Source organism: Cynoglossus semilaevis, chromosome 10 (assembly GCF_000523025.1).
Source record: "Cynoglossus semilaevis isolate Cse_v1.0 chromosome 10, Cse_v1.0, whole genome shotgun sequence".
NCBI classification, from domain to species: domain Eukaryota; kingdom Metazoa; phylum Chordata; class Actinopteri; order Pleuronectiformes; family Cynoglossidae; genus Cynoglossus; species Cynoglossus semilaevis.
Window position 1 is genome coordinate 1,300,740 of NC_024316.1, and position 24,442 is coordinate 1,325,181.

The 24,442-nt window shown below is 40.2% G+C and overlaps 1 protein-coding gene across 6 annotated transcripts in view; it reads left to right on the forward strand.

The window, feature by feature from the left end:
- Positions 1-24,442, forward strand: part of sulf2b (sulfatase 2b) — a 61,405-nt gene that overhangs the window by 21,181 nt on the left and 15,782 nt on the right. For 2 of the 6 annotated variants that reach the window (XM_025059648.1, XM_017035919.2), the window contains exons 3-9: positions 746-970; positions 22,102-22,329; positions 22,488-22,608; positions 22,822-22,940; positions 23,025-23,176; positions 23,603-23,772; positions 24,115-24,265. In XM_025059648.1, the coding sequence (XP_024915416.1) occupies positions 22,152-22,329; positions 22,488-22,608; positions 22,822-22,940; positions 23,025-23,176; positions 23,603-23,772; positions 24,115-24,265 (891 nt within the window). In that variant the 5' untranslated portion in view covers positions 746-970; positions 22,102-22,151. Of the gene's footprint in view, positions 1-496; positions 971-22,101; positions 22,330-22,487; positions 22,609-22,821; positions 22,941-23,024; positions 23,177-23,602; positions 23,773-24,114; positions 24,266-24,442 lie in introns of those variants that run through there. The other 4 variants (XM_025059649.1, XM_025059650.1, XM_008317955.3 and 1 more) reach the window with 4 other exon arrangements.

Genomic DNA, 24,442 nt, shown 5'->3' on the forward strand with positions numbered 1-24,442 from the left:
CTGCGTAGCCGGCCAATTTGGGGCGAGCGGGCCATATGTTTGACACATTGAGTTTATCGTAAGTGTGTATGTGTGTTCTAGGTATAGCTATACTTGTAGGGACATTTTTCAGACCCTCACTAAGAAAGAGGATATTAGGTATTTATAGTCAGAATTAGAGTTATTAGAGACCGGGTAGAAGATAGAGTAAGGATAAAGATGAGGCACGCTTTTGAAATAGTTAGACGGTGAGTTAAACGGGTTGAAGAGTGGCTCGTGAATGTGCTCACAATTTATAAAAACCACTTAGTGTGTTTAATTGTCGCTCCTCTCTGGAGTCCTGTCCAGGCCGAGTGAAAGGGCTTCGAAGCCTGTCATTGGCTGACGGTGAGGCTCAGGCTCCTCCCTCTTCTCCCATTCGCTCTGTCTCCCTCCCATTTTACCTCTCCGCCTCCCTGTCTCTTATTTTCCCTCTCTCTCTCTCTGTATTCTCTATATCTCTATCTCCCTCTCCCTCTCACGTACACACAAACACACAGAAGCAGTGGGAGTGAAAGTGTAGAAGCAGACGTGTTGCAACAGATGGATTCAGCGTTAGTTCAGGGAGCAGCGGCGGCGGCGGCGACTTTTGTGGCTGCAGCTGAGAACTCCGTGACGCTGTTGGTCTGAAAAGTGAGAGAGTGGCGGGCAGAAGGGGTGGGAGATGGTTAGAGGCTGATGGATAATATTTTTCTTACACAAGACCTTCTTTTCTTTTTGGAGGAAGGCGTCGCCGTGCCGAAGTTAGTTACAAAAGAGACGACACAACCGTTTCCTCATACAGAAGAGAGCACGGAGTGAGTCCTTCAACTTTATCTTCCACATCTTCATCGTCCCCATCGCCCTCCTGTTGCTGCTGCCGCCCCAGGGCCAGAGGTCGGAGGGGAGAACACCTGCTGGCGGCAAACGACATCCACTTGGAGGAGATTTAACTCAGCAGCACAAGCAGCAGGTAAATGGACACTTTGTGTGTGTGTGTGTGTGAGTAGAGAGAGAGCGTGTCCACTTCTTGAATTGTGTTTTGGCTGGTTAAACGCGAAAGTAATAGAAGTGTTCAACTTTTCTGTGTTTTTTTTTTTTAATATGTTGAAGTCTTGTTCTATTTTTTATGTCTGATAGTTCAGTGGACCGACATATGGTCAGTGACTGGAACAGAGCTGGAACCAGACTGAGATGTAGGTTGGCTCTGAAAAGTATGAGTAAAATAAGGTATTTAAAGAAAGGTGTAGATTTGGTTTGAAACTTATGTTCTTAATGATATGACATATAGTAGAAAATAGGGAAACTGGAGCCACACCAAAATTCACAGAGAAAGTCAGTGATTTATGCTCACTGCTGCCTCCTGTGGTCAGTCACTGGGGTCAATCTGAACAAAGAATTGCAAACGGCTAACTACAAAAATAACACATTTCAACGTGTTGTGATGGAGGCATCAGGTGAACTACAACTGCAGTGTCTGCTGTGATGGTAAAATATTTAGTTTCTCTATGGACTGTGATGCGGGGAGTCCATAAATCATTCTCCAGTGTTTTACCTGAGAACACCAAGAATACGCAAAAACTCAAAATCAGTTGTTATAATGTCAGTGGTCGAAGTGGTTGGACTCTATGACATTCGATTTTGTGTGTGTGTGTGTTGTACGAAAGTCATTTCTCCGCTTCTTTGTTCTATCACTGCTGCTCCCGCTCCTCCTGGCTGTTTTCTTTTCTGGCCGTGTCTCTCCGTATTTATGTGCTATCAGCAGACATGTCATTTGACTTTACATGACCTAAGTCAAGCCTTTTCTCAGAGTGAACAGAACACAAAACACTGGAAAGTCTGTACATGTAGCAGTTCTCTCGAATGTGCATAAATGACGGTATCAAAATCTGGTCCGAGAACATTTATAAACAAACATCTTTTTTCCGTTTGAGCTTAAGATTTTCAGCTATTTCTAGCTTTTATGTTAGCTTTTTCTTATGTTCTTGGTCGACGTTTGGCAATTGTAGTTAAACTTTAAACTAGTTTTCTTGAACTTAATTGTCTATTTTTTTTAGCATACTGAAAAAATAGACAAGTTAATTGTCTATTTTTTTTAGCATACTGCCCGAGTTCAGATAAAGGTGGACCTATTGTTCGTTTTGGTTCGTCTTCGTTTGGATGATAATCATTGCCAACAAAACCGCTGTTGTCTGAGTTGGTGTTGCGGTGATTTCCTCAAAAATTCACCACTGCCTCTGAGTCTCGCTGCCGTTCACATATGAGTCATGATCACCCTCACATTTTTTTTATTTTTTTTATTTGGTTTGTTTCTTTACTTGTTCTGTAAGTGTGACTGTGATTGACATAACAAACGTGATATTTTCGTGCCAGGAATGGATAGACGAGAAGTGCCAGACATAAATGCTTTGAGCCTTTTCCTCGGGCCAGGAATGGATAGACGAGAAGTGTTGGTGTAAAAGCCAGACATAAATGCTTTGAGCCTTTTCTACTCCTCGTAGTTTATTGACTGTTTGTTGGCATATCAGACATACAACTGTTGATCGTAATTCCGCGAAAAAATATTTTGTTGTCCATCGTTATTTAACACTCGGCACTCAGTGTCCACTTTTCTTTTCTTTAACTCATTTTTACTGAGGGGTTGGAAGTTAAAAAAAATGGCAAAATGAAAACCTCCAAGTAAAAAGTAATAAACCTGGAGTGCGCCATCTATTGGGGAAATAGATGGCGCATAATTATAATATAATTTGGACAGGTTTGGTGGGCCAGAACAGGCCAAAGTTTGCCCATGCCTGGAGTAGACTACGGGGTTGTCAGGCGTATTTATTTACGTTAGCTTTATTTAGCGCTAACTGAATCCTGCTACATATGGATATCCTCATGAAGCCGCCGCCGCCTCCGCTGCTGCTCTTTATACTGTCCTTTTTACCCAGTTTCAGCTGGACTGAAGGTCAAGGTCTGAATTATTTATTTATTTGTTATGCTGATTGGTCATCACCCGGGGAGCTGCTCCACCATAACCTCCCTCCCTCCTTCCCTCCCTCCTCCTACCCTCACCTTCTCCCCGGCTTCAGCAGAATTGATGAAATCGGTAATCATTACCGACGTTTGGCTGCTGCTGCCGAGCGGCTGCTGACCTTCAGAGTTTGAGAGGAGGATGGAGGAGAAGGAGGAAGGGAGGTGTTAGTTTAAACGTCTGAGCTGCAGCAACTTAAAACCTACCGCTGTTGGACTAACAACTGATAAAGAGGAGGAGGAGGAAGAGACAAAGAAAGATACTACTGTGAGAACTGGACTTTTGAAATAAAGTTTTCTTGAGGAAATTCTTTCCAGCTGTAGTCAAATAAAATCAGAGAGACTGACAAGGAAGAAGAGGGGGGAAGGAAAGGAACCGGAGAGGAGAGGAAACAAAAGAGGAGATACCAAAGGAAAATGAAGGGAAAAAAAAGAGGAACATAGGAAAGGAGACATGGGGAAGAGGAGATAGGGAGAGGGAAGAAAATGAAAGGGAAGGGGAAGAGTGAAGAAAAAAAAAAACCACACACACACAAAAGAGCAGGGAAGAAGGGCGGTTTGACAAAAAAGGAGGTGCAAAGAACAGAAGGGGGAGGTGGAGGAGAAGGGAGTTAGCGGAGGAGTAGGTCACACCAAAGCTCTTCACTGAAGCATGAAATGAATGGTTGAGAATAATAAACACACATTAAAAACATTCCTTCTACATCCATCCTCTTCATCGCCCGTGCGTTTGTGTTGCTTTGGACGTGTCCGAACCTTGAACGTTCAAGTCGTCACTTATCACTTTAACGTTCTAAAGAAAATCCGTGACTTGGGAGACGTGGGAGATGCTGGTCTGCCGCTGAGTCTTAGGGTGTCGTTTTGTTTCACTGAGGTGAATTTGAACTATGCCTTTCAAACAGTGAAGTCACGTAATAATAATATTTTTTTTAAGGCAGCAGTGTTTTTTAAACTCATCTTAAAATTACAGAGGAACCTCGGTTTTCAAATTTAAATCGTTTGTTCATGAACTGAAAAGTTCGGAAAAAAAAAAGTTCAGAATCCAGATGACTGCTTATTCAAACTTTTTCAACAGTATTTTGTGTACAAGTTCATACAGGAAACCAATGAAAATAATTAGATCTAACAAAAAAATAAAATAAAATAAACACAACTGAATAAAGAATAAAGCTACAAATAGGAAAGGCATATTGATTTATCTTTACTGTTGCTGGGGAGTCGTGATTGCGCAATGTTCACTTTCTTACAAATTATTGTCTCCGAAATCCACAAAATGTCTTACAAATTATTGTCTCCGAAATACTGTTGCCGCAGGCTATTTGTTGATCAAAATCGGTAGCAACTCTTCCACTGTTATTGTTGGCTTGTTTGGCAACAGAGTTATGGTACGACAGCCGGGGCAATCTTTGGTTAAAAAATTTCTTAGTGAACCGATTTGTTCGAAAAGGGAAATGTCATTCGTTATTTATTTCTTTTCATTTCTTGCTCATCACCAATGGTGAATAATGAAACATAATTTTAAAGTTACAAATATTGTACAAAAATTAACCTTTTAATTCACGCAGCATGGACTTTATTACATTACAAATAGGGATGTCCCATATTAACATTTTGTCGATATCCGATATGCCGATAATGCCCATTCGCTTAATTTCCGATTCCGATATGTGCAGTGGTGTGCTGTGTCACCATGACAACAATTCACTTTCACATTCACTTCAAAACTATTTCTAGATCATTATCGGAGGAAAAAACCGATAACGATTCTCACCGGCATTACATAATTATGCTAATATCGGCCGATAATATCGGTTGTCTGGTATTATCGGACATCTCTTAATATAAGGCAACTAAACGCTTTTTTTCAAGCTCATGCGTGAAATGGCTTGACGAGACACATTTGGCCCGCTGGCCTCGATTTTGAAAGGAGCCAAACAGTAAAAAAAATCTTTATTTTTCTACTTGTTTGCACTTCAATCTTTTGCTGCTTTTTGTTTGTGTAAAAGTATAAGTTGATGCTATTTTTCAGGCAACAGCAGCAGCAGCTGTGCTAATTGGAAATGTTGTGTCACCTCCCCTCATGTCTGCTGCCTTGCTTTGCATGTGTGCTACACACACACACAGACACACAATGGTAAACATACACAGTCACATTCAAATGCACACACACACACACACACAAACCCGTACAGACACATGCACACACACGTGCACCTTCACTGGAAGCTCAGTGGGAATTGGCAGGTCAGAGTGAAATGAGAACGAGAGAATGAAGCAGAAAGTCATTACTTTTCCTTTTCACGTGTTTGTGTGTGTTTGTGTGTGTGTGTGTGTGTGTAATAATCCCCGTATCAGTATTCTGCTCCTGTTTTCCAGCAGAAGGGGTCAAATTGAAGAGGAGGTGACACTTGAACGTGGGCTTTTTTCGATTACGCCAGGAGTGTCGCTCTCCTTCGCTCCTCTTCTTCCATTTTTTTCCTCCCCTTTTCCTTCCCTTTTCCTTCCCTTCTTATACTGTATTTCATTTCATTTCATTTTGTTTGGTTCACGGGTGGCTCTGCATTAATCACAGAGAACATTTAAAAAAAAAAAACAAAACTATAATTTTTAGTCCCTGAGACTTTACAGTGGGTAAAGTAGGTAAAATGTTAAAGACGATAAATACAGTAACAAATACTTCTTAAACAAGTCGACATTGTAATTTTTTTTACCTCTTGGCTAAATATTTCCAGGCGTTGGCATGGTTTTAGATTGGTGGTTTGTTTTTTTTTGTTTTTTCTTTCTTTCTGTTGTTGTTTCAAATTGGAACTCTGATTGCCCTCATGCTGCTTTATTTTTTGCTCTGGAACGCTGCCTACTGGATGACGGCCAGGTTATTTTGCTCACCTTTCTTGGCTGTTTTTAAACACATTTGTTTTTAAAGCGTGCTGGTGTTATTGTGGTTTTTCTGAATTATTAATAATGAGGATAAATTCGTGTTTTCCTGTCCTGGATCCTAAGAACTTGTTTATACAGTGGTATCAGCGCTGCTTGGTTGTTCTGTTTGTTTGGGAACCGTTGTCACAGGCAGAAGATAAATGAGGCAGTATATTTGTATATTTGTATATATGTGTTGGTTATGCAACAAAAAGTATGAAGACGGATACACTTTTTGCTATATTCAATAAAACAAGGGATTATATATATATATAAACATATATATAAATAACATTTTTTAAAAAAAGGAAATGTAACTTTCTGCATATTTAACACAGCAGTGCCATAAATAGTGCATTTCCATGAAAATCACTGCCTGCTGCTGTTACTGAAAGTGTGCAGCACTATTGCCATATATCAATAAGTAAATTAACACACACAAAAAAATGGTTAATTTAGTCTTAAAAAGTGACCCTTTGAGTGAGTTGTAAATGCCTCATCTAACTGCTGTGTGTCTTTTGCATTTGCATCGTATTGCAACAGAACACATCTCACAGTGAGCCTCTGTCTCCGAACTGCTGTCATTGTTGACCTACTTAAATAAACTATATGAGGGCAGTGAGACATTGAAGTGCAGTAGGAAAACACACATCATGAGGCAGGTGGTTCTGGCGAAACACTGTCTCCGAAGAATGGGTCACTGGATTAGTTCATGTTTTCAAGTACGATAAGGATTTGAATGAATCGTTGGACCTGATACTGATGCCCGTTTTAAATGATGACAAACCTTTTTTATTGTGTTATTTGAAGTAGACCGTGGGCTTTTATTGATAAAAAAAAGTTAAATAATGCTGAAGTTATTTATCAGTTTAAGAATGGGCTGCATGTGAGAACCAACAGCTAGTCACATTCGTACTACTCGAGTGGCTGCGATCAAGCTCAAGCGTCATGTGATGGTCCTGGGTGTTACTGATGGGACTGTGGAGTTAGAATCACTCTGAAAAAAAAAAAAAAAAAATTACTACTCGCTCCTGAAAGAGATGGTGAAATTCAGCCGGCTCAGTGCCGCCCTCCGGAGGACGTCATGAACCCAAATGTGGCGGCGAGTTTTCCGGTGCTCCTGGTACAGTAGGTACGGTGCGCCATAAAGAGAGAGTGGATTGAGAAACAAGCGGACAAATTTAGTTCTCCCGCACATGGAGCTCCGAGTTGCGACAACGATTTTTTTTTTAACCAATTTTACTACAGAACTCCATTAATAAAATACTAATCCCTTTCATTTTATATTTTCTTCGTAATGCCTCCTTCGCATTAAAAACATTTCTTCTCACATTTCCCCTTTTTCTCTCTTCTCTTTCTCCTCCTTCCCGTCTCCTATCTCCTTTTTTTACGTTACGCGTTTTGTTTCTACTTTTGTTTTCTCCTAATGTTGGCGTCTATAGCGGCGTGTAGCGGCGGCAGGGTCATTCCCTCGTGGCAGTGAGCATTCACGGAGGGTCACGGGTCGTTGTTTCATGACATCACTGTCAGCATCTCAAATCACTCTGACATTCCCCACAGCCCTCCCCCCTCATCATCTCCTCCTCCATCCTGACAGCCGTCCATCATCTTGACAACAGGGCATCATTGTACAGATTTATTCAGTGCACTCAGCTAAATGAGTCACTCTCATCCTTCTCCGCCGAGCCGATTTACTTTGTTTGCTTAATTTTTTTTTTATTTCGTGCTTTAAGAACCACACCGTAGTCCACTGAGATTTTAAAATCTCTGTTGATGTTAAATACATGCAGTTATATGTCTCATGTAGATGGTCGACAGGTGGGTCGCGTCGTTGCGGGCCTTGTGGTAGGCATCGTGCTCATGCTTCTTTCACAAAATCTGGCAACACAGTTAGATGTGCTCACGGGTCTGACAACGCAATAAGAACTCACAGAGAAACCAAAAAAAAAAAAAAAAAAAAAATAGACAGGAGGACGAGGCTAAATCTGAACTAGGACACTGAATGTGCGTGTATGTGTGTTAGTCACACGCACACACGGTGAGTCCATTCCCTCGGTGTGACCCAGTAACAGGAGACTCACATTCCTGATTAATGCTGCAGGTTGGATCCAAACAATAAAGTCAAACGCACACGCACACACACACTAACACGCACACTTTTACATGTACGTTCACAGACGCACAGCGTCACGTATGACACCGGTCCCTGACCTTTTTTCTACAAAGGACCAGTCGGCCGGTATCAGCCGTTACTGGGGACATCTGGGGACATCTTGTTGATGATTTGAATGAAGTAAATCTGAGTAAAACTGAAGTACGTTGTCCCACTGCGGCCCGGTACCAAATGACCTACGGACCGGCAATGGTCCCCAGACCGGAGGTTGGAGATCCCTGATGTATGGGGTCGCAATTGGAGATAAGGTAGAGCGAGGTAATAGGTAGGGACGGCTCGGTCAGCTATGTCCAGTGCGATCTGATTCCTAAGGACAAATGAACTTTGGGTGCCATGTCGTAAACAGAAACACTAACGCCTCAGTAATGGCAGCTCACGGCAAACTTGGCAAATTTGGGAGATCGCTTCTGTGTCTTGATCACAAATTTCTCAAGTCAAGCCTTTCTGTATTTACACTTGGACTCCAAACCTCTGGGGACCTGATTGGCCGTCACTTACGTACTGTCACAGCAGAGTTGAAAAGTGTCAAAGTCGACCGACATTCGAGCATTTTTTTTTTTTAAACTTTTTTTCAACCTCTGAAACTGTCCTTTCCAAGTCAGTTTTTTTTGGAGACTCTTATGTTTTTGTTTCTCTGGAACTATCCTTTCCAAGTCAGTTTTTTGGAGACTCTTATGTTTTTGTTTTCACATAAGATTCTGGTCCTGCTCCAGCTGACCTGAACTCCCTTACATTCCTTTGGAACTGTGTGTGTGTGTGTGCGCGCCTGTGTGTGTGTGTGTCCCACTGACATTGCACATTTCACTTACATGTGTTTCTGATCATCAGCTCCTCGGTGAGAGGACAGAGAACACGCAGACTCCCAGACCCACTAAATCCACGCTTGCGTCTCTATTTTCACTGATTGATCGTGTGCCTTATTGATGGACTGACAGATTGATTAATTGATTGATGCCTGGACCTCGGATGTGTTCCAGTGTGTGAACATTCAAAACGGACTTGTGTGTCTATTTGTATGTTATTCAGTGAAACCTTGTCACTTTGAAGTGAGTAACACTTTTCAAACAAATTAAGTAAGACCCGCAAACAACTTTAAAGAGGGAGCACATCCCTTCAAAATAAAAGCGTTTTGTGTAGCAGAAACCACTGACATAATTTTGGTTGACTGAGATTTACAGTATTTGATATTATTGATAATACGTTCCCAGTTGCATTCCAAGACCCACCACCAAAAGGGAAAATCCGCGAAGTATGGGCGAGATAGTTATTATATTATTTACGTATATATTTTTACCCTTTACGTAACCTCCCGCCCACTGTTATCAACCCGCGCTAGACTGCATTACCCGTTCCCACACAATTATGCACAAATGTTTTTTTATCACGAAAATAATGAAAATATTGGAAATTTTAAAAAAAAGCTTCCGCGGAACGGATACAAAAAACTGCGATGTACTGAAGGAGCGAAAGGAGAACCGCGATATAGAGAAGGAACACTGTATTTAGGGGTTTTTTTAAAAACAATTTTAATGTTAGTGTAAATGTGAGTGAGATTTAGTTCACAAAAAATATTTCTAAATGAAAAGTATTTGGCTCCACTTCCATGTATGGTCATAGGCAATTAAAATAAATATAGCTAAAAATCGCTAAAAATAAATCAGGTAATTTTACTTTAATAAAGTACATTTTGACTCAAGTAAGTTACTGAGAAAAAAAAATTGCAGGTAAAATAAAGTTGTCACTAACTGAAAGAAAATTGCGAGGCTGTGCGTGAGTGGATTTCCCACTTTTTTAATGTAGTCAGATAACGTTGACTAAGAGACGTTATCATTGGTTGATGGCTGGTGACGACCAAAAAAATGAGATGAGCAGATTGGATGTATTACTCTACCTGTTTTGCGTCAAGTAATTTAAAGTAACTAAGTAACTTTAACTTAAGTTTTTTTTAATTACTTTTACTCGAGTAGATTTTTACTTGAGTAGAATTAAGGCAAAGTAAAGTTACTTTTTTAAAATTACTTTTTCCACCTCTGGTAAAGATAAATCTTGAACATTAAATGAACAAAGTTATCATTGCAAGAGCAGTCTTTATTTATTGAAAACACACAGTTAAATTGTTTTGTTATGGTGGATTTTGCCATAACTCTCTGCAAAAGTAAGTGACAGCACCTCCACTGTGTGGTAGAATGACCCAGTGACCCCCAGCGTGAGAGTGTTCGCTTGTTTGTCTTCATTTGGGGTCCAGAGATGGACCGGCCAACTATCCATCGCCTGATGAGTGCTGGGAGTGAACCAATCCCTTTCCGAAACCCCAGAAACAAATTAAGTTTTAGGAGAAAAATGGATACATTTTTGCTGATGCAAGACTTTCCTCACATTTTTTTTTTTTTTTTTTACCTTCTTTCCTCTACCCTTCTAATACCAATATAACAATATTTGAGTCTAGCACCGGTGTGCGTGTCCGCTGGTCCCCCGTCCCTGCACAACTCTCTCACTCGCCTCCATCATTCTATTTCTGTCTGTGTGAGTAGGAAGAATAGTTTAACTGACTGAAGGGATGAAGAGAGGGGAGAGAGAGAATGACAGAAAGAAATGGGAGAGAGGGGTAGAGGAAAGGCCAGGAAAGAAGTTACAGATAAGAAGGAGAGGGAGGAAGGAGAAAGAAGAATTTAGGATAGATCTGTTTGTTTATTATGTCCAATTAAACTGGTTGTCAGTTGATTGATGGACCGAGAGATCGTGTAAACAAAGAGAAGTAATGGAAGGTTCAACATGAGATGACTGGAGATGGAGTTAAAAAAAAAAAAAAAAAAAGAGTAGATGAAGTATTGGTGGTTACTCGTGATTTCAGTTGTTGTTCTTGTTGTTTTCTTGCTGCTCAGTAACACAAAGTGACCACACGAGGCAGGAGAGATCATCAAAAACACAGATTTTCAATAACACGTCAAAGGGAAAAATCACCATTTTTTTTTTACCTTCCTTCTCTGGTTACAAATAACTGCGCACTTACACACCCTCCTCCACCTTAACCTGGCTTACAACGTCAGTTACCGTGTGATTACACGCTAGAAATAAAACCCAGTACTCGTAGGCTGTTTACATGAACTCTTTAATTAATTCACAACTTTATAATAACAGCGGTGTGTGTGTGTGTGTGTGTGTGTGAGAGAGAGGAACCCTAATTTGCAGATGTACGACAGTCGATAAATTAGGCTGTTACTGTGTTGGTCTTCTGTCAAACAGCTATACGCTGTTGTTGATTTTGAACAAGCCCCGTCTTCAGAATCCTTCCAAATTAATCATTATGTTGCAGTGGTGGTAGGGATGTCACGGTCCCGCTGTAATTAAACAGAAATCACCTCGTCTAATTTTCCATGTGTCTGGGCATACACACAGGCTCTCTGAGTACGCCGAGGACCTGGATCTTATCAAGGTACATGGATTATTAAAATAATTAAACTAAAGCGGTCATTTCCATTAGGTTACTTTTAATGTAAGTAATTTAGCCCCACTTAAAATGAAAAAGACAGAAATCCTGTTGTTCATCAGATGTGTTATATGTGAGCGTCCTGCATTTGGCCTGGGTGAAGTCCAGTTGTGGTCTGGAGGAAATGAGACATATGCACCTGACATAACACTTGAATTAAATGAATTAAAACTCGTTCGCATTGTGCACAGCGACGTGTGCTGTGGCTTGTGATACAGTGTAAATTCCTGTAAAACTTTGTCTGAAAAAAATATAATAAAACAGTTTTTTTTTATTATTAGCATTCATACTACCCATAAATTATCCAGTAGTAACAGTATTTATTTGTAAATATCCACAAATTAAACATCCTAAGAAATGTCCTGAGAAAATGCACAAATCTAACTTAAATTTGACCTTATTTTTCACGTCTGTTGATGGCAAACTCGTTAGCTACTCTAGCTTCACTGCATGTTTTTCAAAGTAGACCTTTCTTACTTGGAAAAAAAAAAAAAATCTCATCCAGTTTTACCATTTGTTCTTCTGTTTGCACAAACTCCAACGGCCATTCCATCTCAAAAAAAACGCAATTGTTATTTACTTTGACTTGGTGAGCGGACGTGGCACTGCCTGGTCGTTAGCATTTAGCGTTTACGCCACCGCCTGGTCGTTAGCATTTAGCGTTTACGTCTTTTGATTCTGCCGCACCGTTGTTACTTCTGCTATTTTCCCCCCCACGTGGTTACGCCTCTCTTCTACAACTTGCAGGGAGCAAAGACAAAGCAACACACATTGAGTTGCGCTTAACTATAGTTACGGCATATTATTTTCTGACGGTATTAAGGAAACGTTACGATAAATTAACCTCAGCACTAAATACTGCGATTATGTCTAATATGGAGTAATCGTGACATCCCTAAGAAGTAGTAATATAAAAAGTATCAATGAATTTGATGGCATCTGTGGAAAATTGTCATTGTGACACAGCACACAATCAAATGTGACCTCTGACCTTTTAACCCATCACCAAAGTGAACAGTGTGTGGGGACGGTGCCTTGCTCAGTAACTTGGCAGCTTGTGGTACCGAACCTGACACCTTCCAGACCCAAGTCCGCTTCCCTAACCACCAAGCCACCGCACCACAGTTTGAACATTTTAATTAATCAGTCAGATACAGCGGGAAAAAAAAACTGTCCACTGAAATAATTGTCTGTTTGTTTATGTATTTATGCAGCCTTATTTTGATTTGTGTGCCAAAATATTTGTTTCCACCGAAGCCCACTAACTGACCTTTTTGTTTTCATCTCATTAAAAATGAATTCTTGCTCTATGTTATTAATATCACCAAAGACTTCTGAGTGAGTTGTTTTGAAAAACCAGCGTTTTATGTCTATTTCACACACACACACACTTGCGGCAAGAGAAATTCACTAACACTTTGAGTTTATTTTAGTTTCATGTGACATCATTTTTTTTTTTTTTCACATCTGTGCCTTTGGTCTGATTGCTGTTCACGGTAAATGTTTTGCATTTCTGTCAGACACTCTCGCGAATGCACGTACAGGTATGTGCGAAACATTAAAACAATCGTGACACCCAGTGACAGTTCAGACAGAGGCTGCTGTGAGCTGCTTTACCATGACAGTGTCGGTTTATAAAATATCAAGCTATTTCAGTCTGAAAAATGTAATGTGAATCAAGGCTGTATCTTACTATAAGACCCTTGCACAACAGGAAAAATGTAGCATGTAGCCAATCAGAGCCCCTATGGATATGTAAAGTTAGATGATTTATTTTGGTTTTGGATGTTGGTGCGGTGCGATCTGTCTTATTAACTTGTACAAAGCAGAAGTGGAAAGTCACAAATTCCATTTACCGCTACTCAAGTGACTGTAATTGAGTAGTTTTTGTGAGTAATTTCTCATTTTTAAATAGTTTTGGGAACAGGTAATTTTACTTTTACTCCAGTACATTTTGACTCAAGTATTTTACTTCTCTACATTGGAAAAGAACCCGTTACTGAGAAAAAACAATTGAAGGTAAAATAAAGTTGTCACTAACTGAAAGAAAATTTGCGAGGCTGTGCGTGAGTGGATTTCCCACTATTTTAACGTAGCCAGATAACGTTGACTAAGAGACGTTATCATTGGTTGATGGCTGGTGACGACCAAAAAAATTAGATGATTAGCAGATTGGATTTATTACTCTACCTGTTTTGCGTCAAGTAATTTAAAGTAACTAAGTAACTTTAACTTAAGTATTTTTTTTACTTTTACTCGAGTAGATTTTTACTTGAGTAGAATTAAGACTAAGTAAAGTTACTTTTTTAAATTACTTTTTCCAACTCTGGTAAAGAGACATCGTTAGATTTTATGATTAGGCAGAACATGCGCATTTGATCTTAATTGCTAAGCGCACATACAGTAAAAAACAAGGTGGTTTTCTAGTGTTAGAATTAAACTGTGATGTTTCTTCATCCATCATAAAAGCAAACAACGATGTGTTGTTAATGCGCGTCAATATGTGTGTCATTGATCAGCCGGTTGTGTCCATCAGTGCAGCCAGAGGTCAGACAGCGCCGCTGCTAACACACTAACTTGTTAGTGTGTTAGTAGTTCTGCCTGCTGCTGACAATACGGGTCACAGCAGGAGGGTACACACACACACACACACACACACACACAAAGCTGTCACCGTGCCAAAGGCCCAGTTGGCAGAGCTGCGTCTTGACTCTCTCTCTCTTTGTCTCAGTGGATCTTGTTTCTGTGGCGCCTGAGTGACTCAGTCAGATCTGGAAAAGTTCCCAGTTTTAATTCTCTGTTCTTCAGCTGGTCCCTCTGGTTCCTTTAAGTTTTTGGACCAGAGGTTTTGTTTTATTCATTGATGAAATGAAAAAAAAAAAGCTAACTCTCCCACACCAAAGTCCAGATACTCATTATATATATATTTATATATAGATATATATATATATTTTTTTTTACAACACATCAGATAAGAGATGTCGGTCCAGCATTGTCAACATCACTAAGTTCAAAAGGTTTTCAAATCTTTTGGTTAAAAGGACAAAAAATTAACAATAATAATTAAATGAATAAACCTGTAATTGTCGGATTCTTAAGTTTCCCATCCGAACGCACCTCATGTGACTGCCGCAACTTTGGCACGAAAAGTCATAATCCCTGTAGACCTGGTGTCTTGTGTCTGTTATCAGGCTGCCCTGCTCCTTGAGCTAGTACGTAGCTTGCTAGTGCAAAGTTAACAGACAACCAAAGAGACCGTGGAAGCATATTCCCACTGAATAATTTTATTTATTATTGTTATTGACATGTTTGTTAATAATTTTCTTATGTTAAACAAATGTAATCATTATTGAAAATGATTGATTATAACAGTAAAATCCATCCTAAAAGTGGATGTTTCTTTACATATTTTGTAGCACTGCAAAGGAGGTCCCCGGAGTCAGGAGCTAGAAAAGTTGTCGAACTGCTGTCATGGTGCCTGCCCTTGCTGATCTTCAGCAGCAGGGGGCACTTACAGCGCAGGCTGCCATGTGTTCTAACTTCATGTAAATCACAGAAATAACCAGGCCTTTCCAGTCTTACAACAGGACATTCACTCACTTAAAGATCATCCCCAGGTTTCACAGTAGGTATTAATAATCATCCACGGTTACCATGACAACGTCAGTCAAGGATTTAATTGTATATGTGTGTGTGTGTGTGCATGTCTGTAGAATAAGAGCAGCTCATTAGTCAGAAACCTCGTCACTGTTGCTCTCAGTGTCTTCGCTTCCTTCTGGATTCTAATGTTGTTAGCGTTGAGGGGATGAAAAGGGTTTACGAGAGGTCGGATTAATGTTCCGATGGATAAATGGTTGGATGATTAATGGACATGAAGTTTGACGCAGGGACAGACGGTTGAATGAGTGTTTGGACGGATTCCAGGTTGGCAGTAGGGTCAGAACTGTAAGTCATGGTTTCATTAATTTAAAAGTGAACACCGGTATTGGAAGTGGATGGATGGAAGGATGGAGGCTCGGACGGATGGGTGGATTGGTAGATGGATGGATGCATGGGCATATTTTATAAACGAGTGGCAGGTTTTTCCGGTCGATCCGGAGCTGTACGTCATGGTGTCATCAGCATAAAAGCAAGTGTTTGCATTAAACATGTTAAAGATTACGTTTATTTTTAGCACCTTTGACCCAATCACTCTCCTCCCGGCTGTGAAGCTCACGTCTTCATGTCGACTCTCGGCACCAATCATTAAACTTTAATCCCGCCGAAGTGATCGCATGAAGCCGAGGACACTCTGACTGTAAAGGTTTAATGCGTGCTTTTTTTTAATCAGTCACTCAGTGTCCATCTGTGAATAATTTATGGCCAGTGTGAGAATGCGGCGCGGTGATGACTCCTGTCACGTTGACTTGTACGGCTGCGTTATTGATGAGGAGCGCGTCATGTCAACGAGAGCTCCGGATTTGAAAACTTCATCAGCCACGCTATCTTCAGCCGCTCGGTGTTTTTCTGTCTCCACACTAATGTTGTGTTTCACCCCCAACATACTCCCTCGCTTGGGAGATGTTTCACCCCAACATACTCCCTCGCTTGGGAGATAGTCGCTATCTTCAGTGTCTGAGAACATAAATGTTTTGGCAACAGGAGCAAATGAAAGAAATCTACTCTGTAAACTACTCTTTCGGTCCACCGAGAAAATCTTTGACTTTGTCTCAAAGGGACTGAGCTGCTGTTTTACTGCCGTCTCCGGTGATCAGTTCTGTTACTAAATTGATCAAAACCAAGGATGCCAAATTGTCACGTCCTAAAATACACACGTTTGTACTTAGGTATAGTAGGTCAACAACTCCAGTGTTAAATATTTCTCCGTCGCCTCACTCTATATTTGTTGTCTTAAGAAACAGCATCACCGCCTGACTGCGGATAATAAGATGTTGTTCAAGGGTTGGTTTTTTTTTTTTTTGTCATCGAAGAAAAGTCAGGTACCAGACAGAAAGTTTTCAGGTGATATTTCTACTTTTGTGTGTCTCTCACTACCTCATTTGTCAGTTTTATCCCTTGTATACAGAGAGAGAGAGAGAGAGAGAGTGGAAAAAGTAGTAGGTGGAGCTAATGGGAGGTGTAAACAGAGAAAGTAGTGAAGGACCAGAGACAGAATCAGAGAAACACAAGAAGCAAATCAGCTGTTGTTGGAACAAACGAGAGAGAGCGAGAGAGAGAAAGAGAGACGTTGCCACGGGGATTATTTCCCATGTCTGCCGCTGTGGTAACAGCCAACCAGAGCTGAGGGCGACGAGAAGAACATGAGGACAAGGTCGGAACAAGAATAGATAGAGGAGAATCATGAGAGAGAGAGAGAAGTAGCAGGAGGAAGAAGAGGAGGGGAGGTGACGGGTGAGAGAGGGGGGAGGTGATGCTAAGCTTCTTCTTCTGCTTCGGTCGTCCTCTCATCTGACTCTTTGTCTTTCCTTCGTGCTGTTGGAGAAGTTAAGTGGGAGCCACGCTTAGCGTTTCAGCCGGCGGTAGGGAGAGTTGCTGGGACAACTGTGAGTCATCTTTAAGGCTGTCACACCGGAGACGGTCAGTAGGGAGAGTTGCTGGGACAGTTACGGTTACTGTGACAACTGTGAGTCATCTTTTAAGGCTGTCACACCGGAGACGGTCACCGTGCGGAGTGACCACACAACCGCTGTTGCGAGTGACCAGGCGGTAGTCGCAGTGAGAGCGGTGAAGATAGTTGAAGAAGAAGGAAGACAGACAAACAGATTGAAGTGTTGAGTTTCACTTTTCTGTCTGTAATGTGAGACGGTCCACACAAAACTTTCTGTCCTGAGTCACAGTGAAGTGATCACACACACACACACACACACACACAGTGGCTCTCAGTCAGACGTTGGTCTTCCTCAGTTTGTCCACCACACCTTCGTGGTCTATAGTAGATTAATAGTTGAGGAGTGAAAAATACATCATTTATAAAATTAAACTATTTTTTTCTTTATATATATTTGATTTTTTTTTTCATAATCCCAGACAACATCCAAAGGAGCTAGTGTGTTTTTTTTTTTACCAAAAGTTAAAATATTTTATTCTGTCGTCATTGTCATTCGTAAACCTCGGTTCGGATTTGTCACAGTGACACAAACTGACCACAGGAGGCAGCGGTAGACCAGCAACTCCTGTGTCCGTGTGAGCTAAAAGTCATTCATTTTCCCTGTACGCTTTAGCACAGAAGAGTTGTCGTTTTTAGATTAGGTTTTTCAGATTTCTTGTTATATATTGAGCATATCAACGTTCAAAGAAGTAAAGTAAACCATACAACTCAAAGAGATAAACAAAAAAACAACGAAATTTTCCGGCAGTGAGAATATATTTTTTATTCTTGCAGCGCAGTTTTTTATGTAGATGTTAAGGTGTTGACAGACACTATAAAATTAGAACTTGTTTATAATACTGAATATACAATTTGGTCAGGAGACTGAAAGAAACATGGAGAGGAATCACAACATCTCTCTGCCTCTGGAGGGTTGAAAGAAAAAAAGAGCCGACGCTGTTTATCGAAAAGTGAGCATGTGCTGACATGTTCATTTATAACGAACAGGAAACATCAGCTGACCAATTGATTAGGGAGAAATGAAAGGTATTGGCAGAGATTATTGATTTGATTCTGCTCTGACAATAATACATGTTTTCCTCTGAGACACGACTGAGCTGCGAGGTTCCGTAATAAACATCGACTGTACGGGTTTTTACTGTTTGAGACGTTTGTGGCCATTTTCGGCCATTTTGTGTGACATGCCACATATTGAAGACCGTATGATAATAATAGAGTACATGTCAGTAAATATAGTCAAATATGTTTTATAAAGATGTAACAGAAATGCTTAAAAGGAAGCAAGAATATGGTAAAATAATTTGTCTTTTTTAGTGTATATGAATGTTACGGTATAACTTCCGGAGTATAAGTCGCAGCAGTCAAAAAATGTATAATGAAGAAGAAAAAATCATATAGAAGTCGCTCCGGCGTATAAGTCGCATCAGCTAGCTAGAGTGCCCTCTTGTGGCTGTCGGTGAGAAAATAACAAACATGTAAATTTTCAGTGGCACAGGAGTAGCAGATGCTGGAACACAAGTTTAGAGCGCCCCCTAGTGGCTGTCAGTGTAAAAATAACAAACATGTGAAATGATATATTTTAGTCGCACCTGAGTATAAGTCGCAAACCCAGCCAGAGGATGGAAAAAAGTACGACTTTCAGGAGTAGCAGATACTGGCGCACAGGCCTAGAGCGCCCTCTGGCGGCTGTCAGTGTGAAAATAACAAACGTGTAAAATTATATATTTTAATATATAAGTCGCAAACCTAGCCAAAGGATGGAAAAAAAAGCGTGACTTATAGTCTGAAAAATATGGTAATTAATTCTTTATTAGTATTAATATTAATATATCAGCATAGTATTTAACCATGACTTTACTGTGTGGCAACAACGGGGTTAACATTTAGCCGCCGGTAGCTTCTCCAGGACTAAAGTGTTGAGGAAACACTTTGTGAACTTGACTTTTATTCAGAAGGACATCAGCACGTTCTCTCGTCCTGCCACTCTGCTGTAAAATTTTAAACTCAATTAAAAAGTGTAATAAGAAAATGCAAATGGAGCCATCCTTCTGCTTTTCATCAAGATAAATGGCTGCTGGCACTCATTTTCCCATTGGTGCCGACAATGCCGTGTAGGACAAGAGAAATGTCTCCGGAGAAAGATTAAAAGGTCAGAGAGTAAACACAAAGAGACAGTTCTACTACAGGATACACGCTGCCGTTGTCGCTCTCACAGATCACATGCTGACAAAGTCACTTTCGCACAATGCTGTATGTCCGCTTTACGTCTTTAAGTTAACACCAGGAACAAAAACAGGAGCAAGACTAACTGTAAGAGTTGTCCTGAAGACACGCAGTAACACTGAGTTAGGGCTGGGCGATATGGGAGAAAAAAAAAAAAAAGTTTTTTATTTTAGTTATTAACCTGCCAGTTTTGAAGCACCTGCACTGAAAAAACTGACACTAGAGAATGTGTATTAATATATGAAGTAAATATAAATAACAAAGCAAATTAAATAAGATGAACATAACAACAAAAGTATCAAAACAATTTTTTTTTTACTCAAAGTAGAAAAATATAAAATAACACAGTGAGCTAGTTTACACTCCTCAGTGCACGACCCGAAATAAACAAATCGCCCTCTCTGGGTCAATGAGGATGCGTCAAATTGTAAACGTTATCATTTTAACGTCAGCTGTTAACATCATTGCCAATGTGAATCATCTTTAATAACGATGCAGGTTACCTAGTTCAAAGTTACTTGCAAATGTGAATCATCTTTAATGACGATGCAGGTTACCTAGTTCAAAGTTAAAATATAACACAATACAATATATTGTTACGACCCCCCAGTGCGTCCTCCGTCCTCCTTATTGATTATTCTGGCAGTGTGGTCCTCCGGTAAATACACTGTTTGCAAGCATGTGCTTTGAAGAGTCCACTCTTTGTCCACGTAATCAATCAAATCAAATATGGCTCAGATGTCTGACTCGACCAAAGGTCAGTGTCGGCTTCAAAGTATTTATCTTTAAAGTCAGTCTCCAGCTTTCCTCGGTAGTCGTCACTATGCAGATTTTTTAATATTATACCCATAGTTTGAAGACATTTTGTATGATACAGAACAATCTGTTTTTTTGTTTTTTTGTTTTGGCTTAAAATAATCTTCTGTTTAAACGTGTCCTCACTTTTGATTTTATCGCATATTTATTAAAACCCAACTTAAAAAGTAATGACTGTCGTCAAGTACGCCAATGATCGTAAAACGCTTAAAATACCATCATCATCAGTCAGACGAATACGTTTGGCCGAACCGCGGCAATGTTGTTTTTTCAGATGTAGCATTGCTGGGACTGTTTTAAGTTAAGCTGTTGAACCGAACTGTAAATAGGGCTCGAGTCAAATTTATTAATGTTGGACATTTTATTTTAAGACAAGGAAAAAAATAATCTGTTAGGCAGACCTATCGTACGAGCTTTTATTTGCCAGAAAATTGGAAAGTGGAAAGAACCCATTTCCATTTAGTACCTCATTCCAGTCAGCGCTTTATTCTGTGAGATGTGGAAATGTAGAGAGAACCTGTGACAGAGTGCAATTTGTTGAAAATATTTCTTGATCACTGTAGTGGGAATGAAATGACTGAATGAATGGACGACGAAAGAAAATGTTACATTTTGTATGTGCTGTCAATTGAAGGAAATCGGCATCACAGAATCAGTGTTGATAATGTAAGAATAATACTGTTCTTGTTTATAAAGAAGAGTTTAATTAAAGTTTTATTTGACGTAAAAAAAAAACTCAATAAATATGTACAGTGTATATATTTTTTTTTTCTTTAGGCTATTAATATTATATCAATAAAAAATAACATCTCAGAAAACAGCCTCCAGCATTTCCAGAGTCTATGGAATATAATAAATTCATTTTATTCTGCAAAACACAGTTGGACTGTAAAAAGTGAGGGAGTTCAAAGCAGAAATGTTTGCTGCCGAAGCTGTTTATATAAGATAACATTCAATTCAGGAGGTGAGAGTGGGCAAGAGCAGAGTCAAAGAGACAAACATCAAAGAGGAAGATTAAAAAGATACTACATTAAAGGTAGCCTGTGAGTAAGATGAAAAAGGCTCGGAAAATGTTTTTAAAAACAAAACAGTTAAAAACAGCTATAATTGAATCAAACAGGAAATGTTTACTTACAAATGTTTTTTCATTACAATTCAAGCTAAATATTCAAAATATCCTAAGACTAGCAGTTTTGCGATAGATTTAAGTAAACCCTGAAATTCTGTCCATATTTGTGATTTTTTTTTTTTTTCAAAATTCAAACAAATTGCAAAGAGAAAAACCAATGATGGAAGCTAAACTATATTTTACAAATCGATCGGTTTTTAATAGGGATGCCCGATAATATCTGCCAACCGATATTATCGGCCGATATTAGCGCAATTATGTAATATTGGTAAGAATTGTTAATGGTTTTAGCTCCGACTAATTAAAAATAGTTTTAGACATCGCAGATTTTTTTTTTAATCCGATCACGCAACATTTGCGCTATATCGCGAGATATAGCAAAAAATAAACTAAAAGACAATATAAAATAATTATACATATAAGATTAAGTAAGTTTTGGCTTTAAAAATGTGGATTCTCGTTTTGAAATTGAGCTAAGCGCATTTGTGAACGATCGCTGGTAGCTTTGTTTACCTAGACGAGATCCTCTTTCTTTAACCCAAACGGATGCATATATTAGTATCGGTTGATGTCCGAATCTGAAATTATGCGCTTGGACAATATTGGCTAATCGGATATCGACAAGTTACTATCAGACATCTGTAAGTTTTAGAGAAATATGAAGTAACTGTTTTATCTCTTACATCTGTGTCTTTCTTGAATGCTCCATTTATGAAATTTGTTTTTTATTTCTTCAGACCCTGAAACCTTGAACCTGAAACCCTGGAATCCATCAATCCATCCATTGATGGATTTGTCGGCAGCCATGAAGCACCAATTTGTTCTCCTTCTGATTCTCTCGGTGACGCTCAGTTACACCTACTGCCAGTCCAACCAACGTCTGAAGCCCCGCCTCCAAAGGGACAGACGAAACATTCGGCCAAACATCATCCTGATCCTGACTGACGACCAGGACCTGGAGCTGGGTAAGGGGGGAAAAATGTCACTACCTCTGCGGATAAATTAACATTAACAAAGTGAGGTTCTCAGTCATTGTCAAGCTACTGTATGTAAAACAATGAACTCTGAACAGGTGGTGCTATTGAGTTAGCTGCGGGCTAATCATTTGTGCACTCTTCCGTAGGCTCCATGCAAGCCATGAATAAGTCTCGCCGCATCCTGGAAGAAGGTGGGACGTCGTTCACAAACGCCTTCGTGACCACGCCCATGTGCTGTCCTTCACGTTCCAGCATGCTCACTGGGAAGTAAGTTACCAACAGGTGATAAATGTTCCAACATGTCCAGCCTTCAGACAGTTCTCAGAGACTTACTGTGTGGCACATTAACGCAGTATTTGCTTCAAAGCTGAGGGCGTGACCGCCTGCTTGCAGCATGAGCTGAAATATTTCGTTTGTACAACTAGTGCATTTGGACTGCAGGTAAAAAAAACAGTCGCGTTTCTTTTCCTTCCTCCTCAGGTATGTCCACAACCACAACACCTACACCAACAATGAGAACTGTTCCTCGCCGTCATGGCAACGGCAGCATGAACCCAGGAGCTTTGGGGTTTATCTTAATAGCACTGGATACAGGACTGGTATGTGCACCAACACACGAACAAACAAACGCGCAACTGTATAAGCCTGACTTTACGTGTTTTTTTTTTTTTTTTGTTTCGCAGCTTTTTTCGGGAAGTACCTGAACGAGTACAACGGCTCGTACGTTCCTCCAGGGTGGAGGGAGTGGCTCGGTCTGGTGAAGAACAGCCGCTTCTACAACTATACTCTGAGTCGCAATGGAGTCAGAGAAAAGCATGGAGCTCAGTATCCACAGGTAAACGTGCAACCAACCGCAACGTTGTGGAACATTTCCGGTGCTTTCGATAATTTATGAAGTTGCGGGACTGTAATTTCCGCTGTTGTTCTCCTTCTAGACAAGTGAAGCCTTTCATTTTTCATCCAAATGAGAATATATATAAGTCTGTTAGATATGTGTTTATCCATTGAAAATCACTAGGAAAAAAGCAATTCAGGGTGTCGAACTACTGCAGAGCCAAAGTGTCTGGCTCTGAAAGCATGCAGATTGTAGAGGGATTTGATTTACAATCATTCTCGTGAGTAACCTTTTGGAGACCAGCTCCGAAAGTACAGCTAGGGGGCTTTAAAATTTTTAGTATTTAGGGGGGTGGGAGAAAGGAAAGAAAGAAGAACAATTTTTTTTTTTTTTTTAATATTTCCATCTATTGATTTGTTTTTTCAGGACTACCTGACCGACCTGATCACGGACGAGTCAATACGTTACTTTCGTGCCTCAAAGAGAGTTTATCCTCATCGACCTGTTCTGATGGTTCTGAGCCATGCAGCTCCACATGGACCCGAGGACTCGGCACCGCAGTACAGCACAGCCTTTCCCAACGCCTCGCAGCACATGTAGGTGGAGAGAGATTTTTGTGATGCCTTTAAATAACTGAGGGACTCTAGTTTAGGTTCAAGGACTGAGAGGGTGATGTTGTGGTTGTGCAACCAGTGCAGCACGTACAGATGTTTCCATCTGTTGAGTGAGGATTAGGGCTGCAGCTGTGGCTTAGAAAAAGTGTTATTTTAGTCTTCACTGTAGAGTTTAATTATGAAGCTGAGAGCTGAGAGAGAAAAGAAACTAAATGAGTCCGCTGATGGCGGGCATTCATTTACACCCAGACGTACACACAGACACACACAGACACACATCCTGTCCTCATTATCCCTGCTTTCCCCTCCTTCTGATATTTCCAGAACTCCTAGTTACAACTATGCTCCGAACCTGGACAAACACTGGATTATGCGTTACACTGGCCCCATGAAGCCTATCCACATGGAGTTCACCAACATGCTGCAGAGGAAACGTCTGCAGACGCTACTGTCGGTGGACGACAGCGTGGAGAAGGTATCGACATGCAAAGCACATTACGCATCGTTTTTCCAGCACAATTTCCCCTCATCTACCAGCCATACATCTGCTAAGTCATTGAAGAATCTGCTAGTACGTAACTGAAACGATTTCTGTCCAGAAGCAGCAGATTTTTTTTAATTTTTATTCTCCTTTTCCAACTTTTAGGGCAGT